This window comes from Gadus morhua, chromosome 1 (genome assembly GCF_902167405.1).
Source record: "Gadus morhua chromosome 1, gadMor3.0, whole genome shotgun sequence".
NCBI lineage: Eukaryota > Metazoa > Chordata > Actinopteri > Gadiformes > Gadidae > Gadus > Gadus morhua.
Genome location: NC_044048.1, coordinates 5,202,260 through 5,220,412, shown reverse-complemented (window position 1 = coordinate 5,220,412; position 18,153 = coordinate 5,202,260). Strand labels below are relative to the sequence as shown.

Genomic DNA, 18,153 nt, shown 5'->3' with positions numbered 1-18,153 from the left:
TGACACTGGATCAGGGTTAAATGATAGGAACCTATAGGCCTACTTAAAATATTTGGTTAAACACCAATAAGAACAGATGCAAAACTTAATATTTGGCCTATTGAATAGTTATGAGCTGAAGCAGTCATACAGTAGGCTTTATTATAGGCTACGCTACTAGAACATCTTGATAAAACACGAGTGGAAAAATGGATGACTGTCTAGCCATAGCCTACAGTGCCACCCCTATAGGGACCTGGCTCTGGTGCACTAACCGGAAACTACGATCGCAACCGCAATAAACATCTCGCTTTGAACGGTGAACTCTTAGTAGTTATAAAGCTATTAAAACTACAAAATGACTCCATTAATGCAGGATACGTGGAAAATACATGGACCTATTAAAGAAAATGCGCCGACGTTGGCTCAGCCTGGCTCCGCCTCTTCAGCTACGCAGCTAAGATCGCTGCTGTGGAGCACGAAAGGTGTACATCAATCCACACTCATCGGTCTGACCGTTTTGAGTATACCATTCGGGTCCTTTCACTACACTTCCTTTCGCCCTGATCTTAATTGCAACGCACTACGTACTCAAACTATATAAAAAATAAGTCACACTAAAATAAAGTATAATGACTGCGGATAGTATGGATATTGGAACAAAGCAATAGACTATAGCTCTATGGCCACCTAGAAGGCTAGGCTATAACTACCGTCACCGGAGCAAGTCCGGCTGTTTTCAAAAGCATCAGTCATTACAAAAGCAACAACAAACAGATCGGAAATATCCTTACAACAGCACGGACGAGAGAAACGTGTAAATCCCTTTATTTACGGCGTTATGTTGTGATATTGTGTCAATAAATACCAAATATATATACCTTTACATTTATGGCAATACCTGTCTTGAAATTATACGGAGGAGTTATGCTGGTGTCACATACCATTGTTGGGAACTGCAGTTACCGTTCCACCTGAACGGCAGTTACCGTTTCAGAACGGTAGATACCGTTCCAGAAAGGCATATGCCATGGCATTACCGTTTCAGAACGGTAGTTACCGTTTCAGAACGGTAGTTACCGTTTCAGAAGGGCAGTTACCGTTCCAGAACGGCATATGCCATGGTATGTCAGTGGTCGCGGTGGCACATGCCACAGGCCAATAAACGATCTCGGCCCTACTGCATTTAGAACCGGCGTTCTATTATTATAAAATCGCTATTGTAATATATATAAATAAATATATAAATAAATATCAGTCTAAACCAGTCTCCCCTTTGCCTTCTCCCGAAATGACGTCAAATGACGCCAAACGCACTTCGGGTGTCTTCCCTGGCATACATCGTTATGTTATCGTTATAACATCGGGTATGTGTAAATGCTACCCCGATAAATTGACCCGATCATACATTTTTAGCCCGATGTCACCCGAATCACCCCGACTTCCACATCAGTGGTCCATCGGCCATTAGCGGCCATTAGCGGGATGGTGTAAACGGGGCATAAGCATTTCCTGGCGCATAATGTGACGCTACAGAACCTAAAACCCCGTTTCCCCCCGTTGACACGACAACACATAACCGGCGTTTTCAGAAATCTCTACTTTGGCCGGAGTTTTTTAGGAATGATCGTTTTCTGTGACAAAAAATGCGTTTTCGTGTAAATGAGAGGCCAAACCGCGTGGAAATATCTGCGTTTTCCCTTCGTGTAAACGGGGCCTCAGAGCTGCAAGCACTAAGAACTCATGACTCTTTAGAAAGCAGTATTTACCTTGAGAATTCTCCCATATAATTTTAGTATATATACCTGGACCTGATTTTACAATGGCTGGTGAACAAATAGTAGACAGCTACTCCAGCCCTGTAGGTCAAACTGTTGATCCACCAGTATTTCTACTAGGGGATTTTAACAAATGCAACATCAACACAAATCTAGCCAACCTTGAGCAATATGTTTACAGTCCCCACTAGAATGCACAAATACTGGACTTATGCTATGGTACCATTCAAAATGCATACATTTCAAAAGCTCTTCCTCCTATTGGTCATTCTGACCACAAAGTTATTTTGTTGCTACCAAAGTACAGGTCACAGCTTGAAAGGGGAGTACCAGTTTAAAAAACAATTCATGTTTGGAATGAGGAGACCTGGGACTTGTTCTTAAATGATTCTTGGGATGATAATTTGCCTACAAGGCAAATTATCATCACACCCCCACACAAAGATTTTTTTTATGGACTTTTCCTCTGCTTTTAATACTGTTCACATATATACACTGCTGCATTTCCTAGTGGAGCTACAGGTCCACCCTACACTGATTTTATTGATTAAAAGCTTTTACAGGACAGGCCACAACAATTGCATGTGAATGGTTTCAAATTGAGAAAACTGGTTTTAAATACTGGTGTTTCCCAAGGTTGTGTTTTATCCCCCGTTCTCTTCTCTGTCTACACCAACAACATTTCCTACAGTGGAGAATGAATGACCCTTCAAAGTATGCAGACGACGTGGCCTTAGTAGCCCATTTGACGGACAACAAGTTGAACAAGTTGACGTTTTTAAATACCTTGGGACAGAGAGTTTTTAATGTCAGCAAGGACATTTTAACTGTGGTTTACTGTTTGGAATTTCATTCATTGAATCCATAGTCACTTTCAATATCTCAGCCTGGTACAACACCTTCACCGTCAAGCACTAAACAAAACTTGCCCGGATAGTAAATAAGGCCAGAAAATAATTGGCTCTCCCCAAACCCCCCTAACAGAACTGTACACCCGGTCAGTTCTCAGGAAAGCCAATACAATTACACAGGACCCCCCCAAACCCTCCACCAATCCTTTGAGTTACTGCCATCAGGTTGACGCTACAGGGTCCCGTTCTCACGAAAATACGTATTTTAATCCCCACTGCCATCACCACAATGAACAGTCACAAATAGGCAACATATCTCGCTCCATTCAGTCATCCCTTTGCACTGCTTGCATTCTTTTGCATTAATCTATTGCCATTGTTTTAGACTGTCTGTCTTTTTCTGAATTTCGGTCAGTTGTGACAGACAATACATATTTTCTTATCTTATCTTATGTTTGTGAGCCCTCTGCACTGAGACAAATACTAATGTACTAATCCATCAATCACTGTGCTTGTTTCTTTTAAATCTCATTGTATTTTTCGTTTAACAAGAGTACAGGCATTTCAAAAATGGATTTGGGAATGGAAAATATGAAATGTATGTATGTTGGTTGAATTAACATACAGACATATACATACAGGTATATATATGTATATTCATTTATATATCCAAATATTTTATTCTTATTTAGAATTATTTTCTAGCTTCTCTCATATGCGATTGGTTGAAATTCACAGTCATGTGACCCTCTGATGGTGATGATGAAAAATGTTGGCCCTCTTTATCAGGAAAATTGTCCATCCCTGATTTAGTGTCTCACCCAGGTTCCTTGCTTTCCGAGTCACAGGCACCACAAAGTTGTCATTATTGATGGAAAGGTCTAGGATTGAAGAGGCCTTCCCTTCAAGGATATACATCTTTTTTATACATGGCATGCATCGTAATTTCATTTATTAACATCAGAGTAATTGGGGATTGGGAGCTCAAGAGCAGCCAACAATGTAGACATTTCCGAGGTCAGGTGAGATTCTGAGAGGAGAATGTTTTTGATTGTACAATAAATACACAAATATGTGATCAGTTTGCCATTGTATGAACCAGCAAGCTACAAACATGTTTCTATGGCAATACACTTGAACAACACACACACACACACAGACACAGACACACACACACACACACACACACACACACACACACACACACACACACACACACACACACACACACACACACACACACACACACACACACACACACACACACACACACACACACGATAGTATTTAATAGTATTAGTATTTTGAAGTAGACAAATAAGTGCACCATTACTACTTAGGTCTCAATAGAAGCAGCAACATAGCCTATATCGTGTAGGAAAATAGCTGGAGAGTGGTTACCACAAGCTGGTAAAAGAAATGCTAAATGTTAAATAGGCAGTTATTCATTATACTACATGACAAAAGTCTATATTGATTTCCTTTCAAATACAACATTATGGCAGCTTCTTCCATGTCTTGGTGGACTATGTTTTCTATGATCTCCAACATAGCAAAGCTATGCTATTTTTCACTGTTACTAAAATAATAGTGTAATGTAGAAAAGCTAGACTCCACCAACTGGGCTGTGAACCTTCTACTCTACTCCAAACTAATGTCTTGTTCTTTTGGTGTCGTCAAAGGGACTTTTGGGAGGCCTTAGTGTACCCTCTTAGTCTTTTGGATTTGATGTTGGCTAACCCCAAGGAGAAGCTCTTTAAGGGCAGCTGTTAATGATGAGGACTGTGTCCGAGAAAGATGGTAGAACATGGTGTGAGGCGAATTTGATATACATTTGGTAATTTGGTAATAATCAACTTATGGGTCTTCAAACAAGAAGAGTACATATGATATGTGCACTTGTCCTAAATTCAGCTGAGTAGCTCAATATTGGGGATATATTTATATGGCATGTTCACATTGGCAGCCAGAGTCATTGCTCTCTCTTCTTTGTTACTTTCTTTTCCAGAAACCTGTTGGATAAAGACACATTCTCTAAATCAGACCCTTGTGAGTATGTTTTTATTTTACGTAGCTTTGACGTGCTTCTTTTGCACATCCACCTCTTTAGTATTCTTTTTGTGCTTTGTGCTGAATGTCTACTGTGCACCTCTTGGGATGGAGACGGGAGTGTGTGTGTGTGTGTGTGTGTGTGTGTGTGTGTGTGTGGCTCAGAGCGTCTGGTCTGTTTGTTCTGTGGGCCAGTGCTAATGCACTCATATTGATCATCCATTTTGGATTCTACCGGCTCCTCTCTGCTGGGCATTCTCACTAAATCATCACCTGTTGGTTCTTTCTTTCTTTTATTCCCTCCCAGTGTGTGTGCTCTACACCCAAGGAGTGGAAACTAAGCAATGGAGAGAGGTGAGGTTAAAAAAAAATCTTTATTTACCAATTTTGTTCTACATTCTGTACATATTCCCTAGGATAAAAATTACGTATTTTTTGTCGTTTATTTTGCTTTTGTCTACACAAAAATGTAGTCATTCTGAAATGACCTTCTCATCTCAACCTCTTATCAATGACACCACCGCTAGACGCATGCACTAATGACCTCACAAGAAATTCTCATACACAATTTCACAATATGGGCTTGATAAACATAAATGTATATTGTAGTTATGGGTTGTTGGGTAAATCTGGTGTAGTGGCAGTACACAAAGTCTCTATTCATACAAAAACCTGCACCAGAGGTCAACTAGTCCATTGTCTAGTTCTAATTTTTTTTCAGTTATATGCATAATAGATGTATAATGAAGGTTATAAATGCATTGCATGTTTTATTATACAGTGTGGCTTAACGGTATGTCACTGTTTTTGAATCCTTGACTTATTCCTTTTTTTAGGTTTTATACAATATTATTGAATGTTAAAAAATAATTGACTATTGTGTACATTTTTACATGAATTACTTGCATATCAGTGAGACAATGTCCACGTGAATGTGTAGCCATCTGTCTTGTTAAGTATGCAATGTAGTCTCAACATTGAACGAAAGATGTATATTAAGTCCTTCGGTGCCAATAGGCAATAGCCATGCTTGCCATGTTTGTCCCCCCTCCAAAAAAGATGAACACAATGCTAGCTTTATGAAGGAGAAAGCGACCTGTGTGTGTGTGTGTGTGTGTGTGTGTGTGTGTGTGTGTGTGTGTGTGTGTGTGTGTGTGTGTGTGTGTGTGTGTGTGTGTGTGTGTATCTTGTCGCTCTATGCACTTCTGCTGAAAAAAGTATGATCTAGTCGCATCATTCCTACCTCATTAATCCCCAGGCCTCATGAAGGTGTCTGGTGTCTGGTTTGTACTCCAGCTATTTGTGTCTATGGGTGGTGTGTGTAGGTGCATGTAGTGACAGTGGCACGGCTAGATTCACCATGCAGGGCTATCATAACGACCAGCTACTCCAGCCAGGAGATCTCTAATGAACTTTGCTGCTTGGTATTTTCTATCTACTCAGCGGGGAAATCACATTAGCCAGCACACCCCCCACCCACACACCTAACCACCACCCAAATTCACTCTGCTAACACAGCTTGGCACAGGCTCATCAACACCTCTGGATCCCCCGCACAGAGTCCAAGAACCAATACGTGTCTTCTTCAGAAAATGTACACAGTCTGTGGTAACGCTCGGCTCTTGTGCAGTTGTCCATTTTAGAATGTGTCCAAAATTGGGAAATCTTGACATCGCTTCGATACAAGGTTTAAAGTTTAAAAGATTGATTTATTATGAAGTGTAGAAAAAATATTATGGTTAACATGTGTTGTATTCAAGATCCACACTAATGCATTATTAATCATCGTATTATTTTATCACAATTTATCACTTTACAAAATCCAAGAACGTAAATCTGCCATTTTTTATTGGGATAATCAGGCAGAAATCACGTTCACGGAAAGGTTTATTTATTAAAGCTGTGTAAACCTTTTTCATGTCATTCTAATTTAATAACCGCATGTAACATAACGTTTACTCGCCAAGAATTTGCTTACAATAAGGTGAGTCGCCGACCCAAACAGCTGCAACTTATGTAACGTGAGGAACCCCAGCACTGTTATCCGTGGTCTAAACAACCCTCTAAATAAATACTTTATGAGCATGTTCAATGTAAGATAAGATAAGATAACAACTTATTTAATGTTATTGTAACTGTATAATCTTAACATTACAGCTAACCTTGACATTACAGTGTTTCCCAAATAATAATATTCTACTTGCGGTGGTAGCTGGAAAAGTGTTTTTGATAGATATTCATGCTCTGTATTACATTGATGTGAAACGGACCAAGACTTGACCACTGGTATGATTAGCGTGTCTAGTGGTGTGTACTGTGTATCACTGCTGCCTGCCCAGAGGATCAGGCAGCAGTGATCCTCTCTATTGAGCCATCTTGGTAAATGGTCAATATTCTTGCACAATAGGCGGATTACAAAGAACCCCTCTCCAAACTATATCATATATATATATATATATATCATATCATCATATAGCATATCTAAAATGCAATTAAACTGGAGACATCTCAGTGAATTCGGCTAGCCGTCTTCTCTGCAGGGAAAAGCCAATAACAATCCATTCTCCTGCACATGATGAGGTTTGATTCCGAGTGTGTGCGCAGACGAGGGTCTATGCCGTCATATCAATGCCACATTTGTAAGTAGAAAGGACTGCGCGCTCGCACAACTAAACAAATCCGTCTGCACAAATGATTATTTCAGGCACTTTTACTACACTCCCGGGCCGTATCTGCGTTTCCACTCCCAAGTTTAAACGCACGAGCTGTGCTGTGCTGTGCTGAGCTGCGCCCGGCTTTTGTTGCGTTTTCGGCCCGGCTCAGCACGGTTTATCCCAGCACGGCTGTTAATAAATATTGGATACCCACATAGAGTTACGGAGAGGGTCTCCGACAGGGTCTCCATCGAGGGTCGACAGAGAGGGCTTTCCGTGTCTACGAACAGCACTTTAGGCAGTAGTATAAACCAGCCTTTACTGTGACGTACTGTTACTGTGCATTTAGGGACACAATGGCCAATCACATTCAGGGATAGAATGGCTGGCTCCGCCCACTTACTCCCCAGTTCCAAATTTCTTTAAAAAATTGGGATAATATTAGTGCACATCTGAACAAAATATATAAAATACGACTAGTTTGTTTTAGATATTTTAATGTTGAATTGTTATAACTTTAACATAGCTGTGAACCAAAACATTTTAAAATTTGAGTGTTTGTACTCACAAAATAAGCAAATTTCTGTTTCCTAAGTTAGCCCTCATATGAATTCAGCATGTTGAAAACAGTGGGTGATTACTTTCTGAAAAATACAGATTGCAAATGTCGCCACTAATTTACCAATCAAATTGGGATAAAGAGCTGTTTGCAAATGTCCCAGACAGTTCACGGTGGTCCATGCTACTGATGTATATCTGTCACATACAGACCTCTAGTCAGCACGCTACTGATAACACACATTTGTGTTATTTGGGCAGTACAATTCAACCGTGAATCACCAAAAATGCTAAATTAGGTGTGGAGTAAATAACCACCCTCCTCCCCTCTAGCTAAGCAGATGGTTAAAAAGGTAGAACACAAACAGCTGGTAGATGGAGGGTATTTATGGGAAATGGAAAGTGTGACAAAATAGATTATTTAATTGGCTGCTTGAGGTGCTAAAATACGCTTTTCCAACATGGCCCTGTAAAATAAACCTTGGCCCTGACACATGTCACCTCTACCTCGCTGGCTATGCATGGCAACGAATCAGTCCCCCTCTGTACAGATTAACAAGGCGTAGGATCCCTACCCACACCCCTGTTGGATGGGCCATCTGTCATTCAGTGAAGAGCTGATCTATTAAATCACCCCTGACGTAGACCCTGAACCGTCCTACGACTAGCGTGCTTCCATGGCGCTCACATTAGCCCTAAGGTGGATCTGTTCTCTTCGCTGAAGCCTAACTGACCCTGCACTATCATTAAAAGCTACACCATCTTTAAGACCATTTCCATTTTCTTTGTAAAAACACTGAACAGCGCGCTATATCAGTATATATATGGTAGGTATAAATGGCAAGCAATGGGGTTTTCTTCCTATGCTTCTCTTTTCTGGAATTTGTTTATAGGACATTGAAATCCCATTTATTGATGCTTTTTCTCGCGTTTCCCCTGGCTTAAACCTGCGTGTGTGTACATTATAACACCGGCCACCAGGGAAACAGTCTTTCTGTGGAAACTCTGTCCCTCTGCAGCAGCAGGACGCTTAACAGCCTGCATAGTATGCATATTGCATAACCCATATGCAAGGGGGGGCGTTATTAATACTTAATGAATGCAATAAAACTCTAATAAATAAAGTTTGGGGGGGAAGACTCACTGAAGCATCCGTTTGAACAATTGTTACACATTAACTGAACTTCCCTGTGTTTGGTTTAGTCTGCAAGAGTGAGCTGATTGGAAAGCGATTAGCCTAGCTGCAGCCTGCTAGCACCCACAGTAGATGCTTTATTCATGGATGCATGTGCCTGAATTATTCAACACAAAGAGATATATGTTGGTAAAAAAATGAAGACGCCGCCCCTGAAGTCACGCTGCAGGAGCCGGTTAACCGGTTTTAGAAACCCGACGGGTTCACGCATCACTCCCTTTAAAATCCATAATGGGAGAAGTTGGGGTTGAAGGGCCCTGTGTGGGATATATTTCCCTTCAGCGAAAGGGAAGTCGTGCTGATGAGGATGTGTGTCCTCTGCTCCCCATGGTACATTGGGAGCGGTGTGTGTTATGGGAGCTCTGTGTAGTCACTCTGGATAAAGCCGGGCGGTGGGACCATTGCCCTGTGTTCTTTTTTTTCCTACTGGTTGGGATGAGTGGGAGTGAGAATCCCCACTAATTAGAACGCTTTCATCATCACCTTTCTCCTCATGCTAGACACTCCGCGCCCTCCCACTGGCCTCCCTGTCTTCTTCATCTCCCTACGCGCTCATACACCTCTTCCTTGCTCTCTTCCTTTGCTTTTCACTCCCCCCCCCCCCCTTCCACCCACTTCCTACTTGCTTGCTTACTTGCTCTATTGCTCTCTGTCCCCTCATACTATCCCTCTAAATTTTTCTGTTTCATCCTCTCTTCCTTCTTTCTCTTCTACTTTTCTTCACCGGGCTGGAAAGGGTGATATAAACCCTGTTTGGTAAATTAGAGTATAAGGTAAAGGATTCTCTCTCTCTCTCTCTCTCTCTCTCTCTCTCTCTCTCTCTCTCATCCCCAACTGTTTCACATTACACTGGCGTATAACGACACAGTTGACATCGCCGGGTGCAACAAAGACCGAAGCAAGATCACTACAGGCAGCTATTCTTGTGTTGCCTCCCACCATTTGAATAAAATACCTTCCTGGTGTTTATTTTATTGTTTATTTCAATAGTAATTTGTTTATTTTCTGTCTGTAATCTCATTCTAGCATTATCTCTGCCTCTGTTTCCTCTCATATTTTGTAGTTTGGCCGGACCGAGGTGATAGACAACACCCTGAACCCAGACTTTGTCCGGAAGTATATCTTGGACTACTTCTTTGAGGAGAAGCAGAATCTTCGCTTCGACTTGTGAGTGGTTTGTCTTCAGTCACCCGTTGACACTGCTCGTTATGCTGCTCAACTGTCAGCTATTGAGAAGCCTCTCTCCTGAAATCCATCAAAACATTTAGGATCCAGATTTGGCTTCCCATATACAAAGGGATTCAAAAGATTAAAATTGAGTTTAAGTTTAAAGTTTCAGTTTAAGTTTTTGTTTAAAAGTGGTCCCAATTTGCCTGGTTGTGCTTATCCAACATGTGGATGCTTTAATTGTTGTTTTAAATAACACACAGTGTAGTCCTTTGGACCAACATGAGGCATATGTCAAAACCTCACATTGAATGAAATGATCCCAAACATATTCTGTTTCTTTATGACAGTATATTTCCATCTATACATAAATGTGTAATATAGGCTACATAATACATATAAATAATAGTGATTTTAGAGCTCAACATAATTCTCTCATGTGAAGGGCCGGCCTTTATGATCTTTACCTACATTGTTTTTAAGTGAGTCTGATTAATCTCTGGACTGAAAGGATCGTTTCATCACGTTTAATCTCCAACCCATATTCTGCATTTCCTTTCCTTTCATCTGCTTACATTCACATGCAAATCGCAACCAGAATCATTACTCTCTGTTAAGGAAGAAAGGAAGAGAGTCTTGTAGCAGAGAAATAGCTACCCATTACCCGTTACCCAGGGGGTGCATATATTGGAAACGACTGACACAAATGTTTGCACATATGCTACGCTAACTATAACAATTTTTAGTTGTTTTTTTCTCCTTTTTTCAAAGGTACAAATGTATTTTTTTCTTTCAGGTATGATGTTGACTCCAAAAGTCCTGACTTGTCCAAACATGTGAGGATTTTTCCGATATCAGACCACAGATAAACAGAGATTGGCCAATCCTTTACCTTTATGAAGACAGAATTTTCATAATGATCACAATTATCGTAAAGCTCCCCCATTATTGCAATTCCTTCAATATTGTAAAGTAAGAAATAGATGGTCTAAAATTGGTCAAATTATGTTTATTAAGGGTTGTTCGGCTTTGAAACAGTAATTAGAGCATGCACACTGCATGCTGTGGACATGATGGAAACATGCAAACTTTGGTGAGGAAGCATCTAAATACAAGCTAATAAGTGCGGGTCATGAGATTCTGTCTGATTATACAATGTCTTTATTTCAGTTTAACATAGTTTATCCATCTTTGTATTGTTTTTTGTTGACCCACTTTCTTATTACCGGTATCATAAGAATAATCAACCTTCTCTAGTTTGTAGATGATGATATGCTTTTAACCAGTAGTTTCCAGGACCAAAAGTAGTACAATTAAAGCCTAATTAGTGAAGTCACTCTTGATTTTCATAAAGATTGGATGAAGTCAAGATGGAAGCTATAACGTCAAAAGCATTGCAAGGAGCTTCTTTTCTTTCCAGAAGATAATCTGTTACAGAGATTATTGTGGGTATTTGGATTCCAAAAGTTTGCATTTTACCATGGATTACTTTCATTTTGTGCATGTTCCCTGCTTTGGTTTTTAATGTGGCTTTTAGTGTAAAGCATGTGGCCTTGTGCTGTTGAATTGCTCATTTGCACAGCATTAGCAGTTCTAGGTATTGTACAGTGTTGTGTTCCTTGTATATGATGTATTCTGCTGTTGTTATTGATGTTGTCGCTTCCTGCCCAACTCTCCCGGAAGCCCTCGGAGCTCGACGTACGTTCCAGCCTTTTCTCTCACTTTTCATCTAGCGCAGGGTGGATGTCTCTTTCCCCAGAATTTACCATCCCTCTCCCTTGAATGTGTAAACCCCAAAAATGTAGATTGCATCACTCAGTACACATAGAATCCATGTTGATCTATCCTGTTTGATGATCACAGAGTCATCTCCCCTGATGTTTAACTGATGTCAGATAACTTTTTGGCAATAAGCCCCACTGCCAGCAGTGATGTCTTGGATTGGAGTTATTTTTAGATAGATAGTGTTAAGGAGGCCAGAGAGAATCCTGTTTAAAAAAAATGATTTAACTTGCATAGCTCAATCAAAACAATTAATAGTAACTCAGTTCCTCAACCAAAGAAAATCTGTAGGCAACCATTCAATGGAGCCCGGTGGAGTTTGTCCAAACATTTGACTATGACACTGATGGAGGATTCTTTGATTCAAGGAGTAGTTCTTGATTGCATAGGATTTGGCTGTCTGCCTTAAAATAAAGTGACACTAAATTATTTAATGGCTACTGACTCTCGAGGCTCTTTTTTAGTTTCCCTCAATCAATGCTGCAAATGGACCCATAGAAAAATGCCCAGAAATTGCCGCAACCTACCCGAGGCACACACTGGAAAAATGCCCATTCTCTCTCTAGAAGCTCCAAACATGAACCTTGAATGTGTAGCATACGTGGTAATCTCTTGGTTATCGTAAGGTAATGAGCCTGGGGAAAGAGATGATTACCGCTAAGACCTTGTTCAACTAGCCCTCAGAAGGGGCATCCCCTTCCATCCCCCCCCCCCATTTATTTTTGGCATTATAACTACAGTCTCCCTTCACCTGTGGGTCCCACAGAGTCCTTTTGAACTCTTACGATTCCTGTTACATCTGTCCTATAAGTCTTTCTGTTGCGGAATCCAAACATTTGATTTCCCTGTGCTCTACTTGTGCTTATTTTGTGGTCTTCTTTGTCTTTCTCTCCCTCTCTTTATGCCTGGCTCACTTTATTTCCATCTTTCAGGATTTCTTAGGTCAGGCATTCTGCACTCTAGGAGAGATTGTTGGATCGCCAGCTAGCCGACTGGAGAAGTCTTTGGGGTGAGTTTAATACAATTTATGACAACGAATAGATTTAAGTAAATTGATTTGCTTTTTGCCAACATTGAACGGCATGGTGTTGTTTTGAGTCCGTCAGGTCTATCCAGATGTATACATGAGCTTTCCATCAAAAACTGCACTTTTGGTTTAGTAACAAACATTTTTTTCACAAGTTCAGTTTCAACAACACAGGAGTTAGAACATAATTAAGATGGAGGAATCACTTTGTGTAAAAGCTTAAAACAAAGTTGCCACAATTCATTCAATAAGGCGCGGTGTGAGATGCAAAGTATCCTAGGTATATTAATAAATAGTTTGTACCACAAGCAGCCGTCGGAGGAATGAATCAATAACTGTTTATAGATATATAAACTAATGATTGCAATAACATCAAAGCAGAACCAGACCTCAGAAATGACCCTGGGACAAAAATATGTTTATTTCTTTCTCACACAGAGCTAAACGGCCAGTAACAACAAACAGGGATAAACACACTCAGATCGAATTAATAATTATCCCCTTATTCTTGAGTGTGCCATTGAGTGCCACTTGAGAATGTCATTAATAGATATGCATATACTTATATGTTTCCTAGTTTTATATATATTTTTATCCATACAAAATTTGGTCCATACTTACCATCTAGTCCATAAAAAGGAATTAAACCCCTCTCAACTCTAAAAAGAGTGAATAGATACACCTTTGAACTCCCTCAATAAACCTCCAAATCAACGCCCCTGCGCGTGATGTGCTGTGACGGTGCGGGGGCGCGACCCACTTTAGCGATGTACTGGGGGGGGGATGAGTCAACTGCTGTTGACTTGAGTGAGTGGGGGGATGGGGGGGATTCAACATGAGGGAGATTCAGAAATACAAGCACATCTCAACAGGAAAAATGTGGGACAGAGAAAGGATAGATCAGAAGGAAGACGCCAGCGAGCAAGAGATAATCCTAAATCACGAAGTAAAGAGGCAAAACTGAAGGCAAATGATCAGAGTCACTGCTCTTCTGTTTTCGTACGAGGTGCTGCGTTAGGAAGCATAAGGCAATAATGGAGCATCAGTTAATCTGTCATGGTCCATCTTTATCCTCCTTGCCTGCCTGAAAGCAGGTGATGCCGTCTTTAAGTTGCATTCGGGAGAAGATTTAGGTGTAAAGCCCTCTTCAAATTTTTTTAAGATGACATTAAAGAGGAAAATGATTCAGAAAACACAGAGGTATGAGACAGGATATGTCAGACTCACTACCTGCCATACATCGAATGAGCTGGGACAATTTTTGATTAAACTCTGCTCCAAGCCGTTCCTTATTTAAGCAGAGAAGTACAAATTATGTTACTTTTACAGTTTGTTGCCATGTGGGCCTGCATATGGTAGAATGTTAAAGATTAACCCTTGTTTTTTTCAAAACCGTAAGTCTAATAGAGTCTCCGCTACCTAATTCTTTCTTTAATGGCGAGTTGTCGTCTAAAATGAGTGCTGACTTAATTATGAGGCTTCAATTGTGTTGTTCGTGATCCGCAAACAAGAAAGGGGAGAAAGGAAGACACACACACACACACACACACACAGGCCTAGCGTCACACAAGGCGTTTCATCTCAACATCAAACACACATGGTTGTCTATTGAATGCTGGCGGTTGCTTACACTCACATGTTTTATTCAGAGGTTGATTCTGAGTCTATTCAACCTATTTGAGTCTCATGCTCCCATTTCATTGGTTAATGGGCAGGAAGGATGGGTATTTAGGTTAAGAAAGTATGTTGGAGTGTAGTATTTGAATTATTAACTACATCATTCATTTTGTATTGGCTCGTCTTTGGTACAGCTATTGGCATTTCCTGTTACTGAGTTTATCTGCTAATTCAGCTTCAGATATTTACCTTGTGTACGTGTGTGTGTGTGTGTGTGTGTGTGTGTGTGTGTGTGTGTGTGTGTGTGTGTGTGTGTGTGTGTGTGTGTGTGTGTGTGTGTGTGTGTGTGTGTGTGTGTGTTTGTGTGTGTGTGGTAGAACATACTCATACACTCTCTGCATCATATCAACATGCAGGAACCAATTTGCCGCACTTCAAGAATATAATGTATGCAAAGGAATGCTTTGCATACATTTCCACCACCACCACCACCACCACCACCACCACCACCACCACCACCACCACCACAAAAAATAATGCATGACAACACAGGGCGAACTGGCCGAGCGTTGGCAGGGCGCTGATAGGATGGGAGGACATGGACTGAATGAATGATTACAGCCTTGTTTCTCGTCTTCATTTAAAGCACAGTCCATTCATTTGTGAACAATCTCATGCATGGCCGTATCTGTTTGCGTTTCTATTTACTCGTAATAAGATGTGATTTTTTAGACCCGTTTGTTTCTTGTTCTAAATTTAGCAATTCATCATGCAGTTTTCTCCTTGCGCTGCCTACCAGAAAACTTTTCAAATTACAGATAGATTAATTTGTTAAAGCGCTTGATCCTCAAGTCACCCTATTTAGTGTCCCGTTTAATGTTCTTCAGGTAAGGGCTGTAGTCATCTTGGATCCAGCCGTCCTACAACGGTACAGCAGGTTGTCTGGGGGTAGGGCTGTAGTAGTCTTGGAACCAGCAGGACGTCTGGGAGTCGGCGGACAGAGCCTGGGCCGGAAAGCCAAACCTTAAAGGGGCAGAGTTAGGTCTTGTTTCCTGTTGAGTGAAGGGAGATATTCTTCCATAGCTTCATTTAAGTGAGTGGATGCAGTTCCCCAGTAAACTATATATAATAATAGTATTATATAGTAATATATATATAGTATTATAATAGAATATTATAGTGGCCAGTCGACAGAACGTTGACCTTTACAGACACATTTTCTAAAAACGTCAGTGTCCGGACAAGATGTTTAATATTGTCTCCCCACAGCGAGAAGTTGACTAGTGCTGGCTGAGTTTGTGTTAGCGGTAAGCCAATGATGTGCTTACAGATCCACGCCTCGAACAAAATGATTGATTGAAACAGAAAGAAAATTAAACACCCCTTTCCAACCGATTTGAGCTTTTTCTGCTATCAGATCTGTGAGAAGAGGGCTGTAGTCATCCAAGGTTAGAACATCAGGTTAGTGTACATTAAGTGTTGCGACAGTGTTTCAATAAGGCTAAAGCTTGGGTCTCATTTGCATTCTTGAAACTTGTTTTCTATTTCTGTTCCTGATGCTAATCAGCCTAAGCCTGATAAACGTACGCTTAAAGGTGCTGTAGTTACGATGGAAGTGCTTGAATTCTAATTTGCTTGGTGATCAACTTGCTCCCTGAGAAGGTTCTAGTTTACTGTGCCTGCCTAGTGCCTAGTAACTAAACACAATTTGAAATGATAGGTCCAATATACCTGCATTTCCAACTTAATTAAAGAATATGATGATGTATGGTTCTGTTTTCCTGTGTTTTATATCAGATACCTGTATTACATAAACAGCAATCGGAGGGCGTTGCCGCAACAAACAAACAGACATTAACCCAGAGAAACCTCTCCAACACGTCATCCAGATTGGAAGTAATATATATATATAATATATATATCCTCGTAATATAACTCATAATTCTCATTGTGTACACTCTTTTACTTATTATATTATGTCAGGAGGCATAATTTGGTGTTGATATTCAAAAGGCAGTGCGAATCCTCAGGCCAACAAACAATGCTCCTGTAACAGAGTGGAGACGTTTTGTGTGTGAATATCAAGTGGTGCTTCGCGTCCAACAGAATGCTGAGGAAATTGAATATTGTGAGGCCAGATGCCTGCATGCCCGCACCAAGGTGGTCGATGAGTACCAATCTATTAAGAAGAAGCGGGGAGAATGTGAGTGGTAGAGTGAGGCTGGCCCGGTGAACACGTACGAGATGAACTAGCGGAGGAGAATGGTGTCTCGATGAAAGGAGAGGAGAGAGAAAGGAGGAAGGTTTGGTGGTAACAGATGAAGACGAGTGTGTTAAGCGAGCGGTACCTTTCGCATTCGCTGTGTTTCATTGCATGTCAGCGTAAATTACAGGAGCGCCGTGGCGACATCGAAGAAGATGAATAGTGAATGTGTAAGGAGACGTGTGTGTGTGGGTGTGGGTGTGCGTGTGCGTGTGCGTGTGTGTGTGTGTGTGTGTGTTCCTATTGAGGCACAGAATCCAACCGGGTGGAAATCACGAAAGAACGTTGAGTCCCTTGATTGTGACTTGGGAGAAATATAATGTGTTAGATAGGCAAGACATTTCTACTAGATCAGCACTTTATCAGCATGTTTAGCAATCTCACTTACCGAAATACTGTATAAGAAATGCCATCACCGCTGGGAACCCGTAACCATGCCAACCTTGTCCTGATTGAATGTTCCTACTTGAGTCACTTCTTCAAAAGGAATAATACTTGTAATGGATTGATTTTGTAAGGTAGAATGATCTATACTCCTCAAAAATGTCTTCTAGTATCGAACTTTTTTTGTTAATTCCAAATTATTTTTGAAATCAAAAGTATTGGACTTACTTCCGACATCAGCACATTTTCCAGCTCTATGTGTATCTTAACAGCCACTTGGCCACCACTCATCACAAGTCCATAGGAAGCTTCTCATCCTCTGAAGGAGGTTTTTTTTAAGGGGGTAAATCTTTTTTTCCTCAATGAAGAAGAAAATTACAAAATGTAAGTCTAAAAAATTTAAAGATATATTCAGCGTAGATTGGGTAATAAAAACTGGCAACAGATCTGCAATTATTGAACACATATTTCCATCCAATTTCTCCAGTTTCTTTAGCAGATGGGGAAGGACATGAATTGTGTCTTTGTATCTCCCTGGAATGGTTCTATATTCCCCTCTGCTCCCTGTGGCCCCATTAATCTTTCTCCAGTTGATCCTTTTGTTTACACATCAGACATCTACTGTCTCCTCACATTACACTTCTTCTGTCCATGTAGCCTGCTGCTATTGTTTCATTACCTTTCCCGTCGGCCCTGTCGCTCACTTCCACTGCTTTCAAACCGTGCTATCATTTATGTATGGGACTGTTTCTAACTGCTGCATGTTTTCTCATCTATCTTTCTGTGTTATCGCTGTTCGTGTTTACCTCTCTAGCTTTCCCTCTCTTACCGCCCTCTCTCCCTCTTTCA

General features: G+C 40.7%; 1 protein-coding gene across 2 annotated transcripts in view; it reads left to right on the top strand.

Moving 5' to 3' along the window:
* The window catches only part of LOC115556095 (copine-5), a 114,907-nt gene that overhangs the window by 36,483 nt on the left and 60,271 nt on the right, over nucleotides 1-18,153 (top strand). Inside the window, exons 2-7 of one of the 2 annotated variants that reach the window (XM_030373260.1) lie at nucleotides 4,617-4,657; nucleotides 4,965-5,011; nucleotides 10,128-10,231; nucleotides 11,028-11,067; nucleotides 11,915-11,929; nucleotides 12,946-13,022. In XM_030373260.1, the coding sequence (XP_030229120.1) occupies nucleotides 4,617-4,657; nucleotides 4,965-5,011; nucleotides 10,128-10,231; nucleotides 11,028-11,067; nucleotides 11,915-11,929; nucleotides 12,946-13,022 (324 nt within the window). The remainder of the gene's footprint in view (nucleotides 1-4,616; nucleotides 4,658-4,964; nucleotides 5,012-10,127; nucleotides 10,232-11,027; nucleotides 11,068-11,914; nucleotides 11,930-12,945; nucleotides 13,023-18,153) is intronic. The other variant, XM_030373332.1, reaches the window with a different exon arrangement.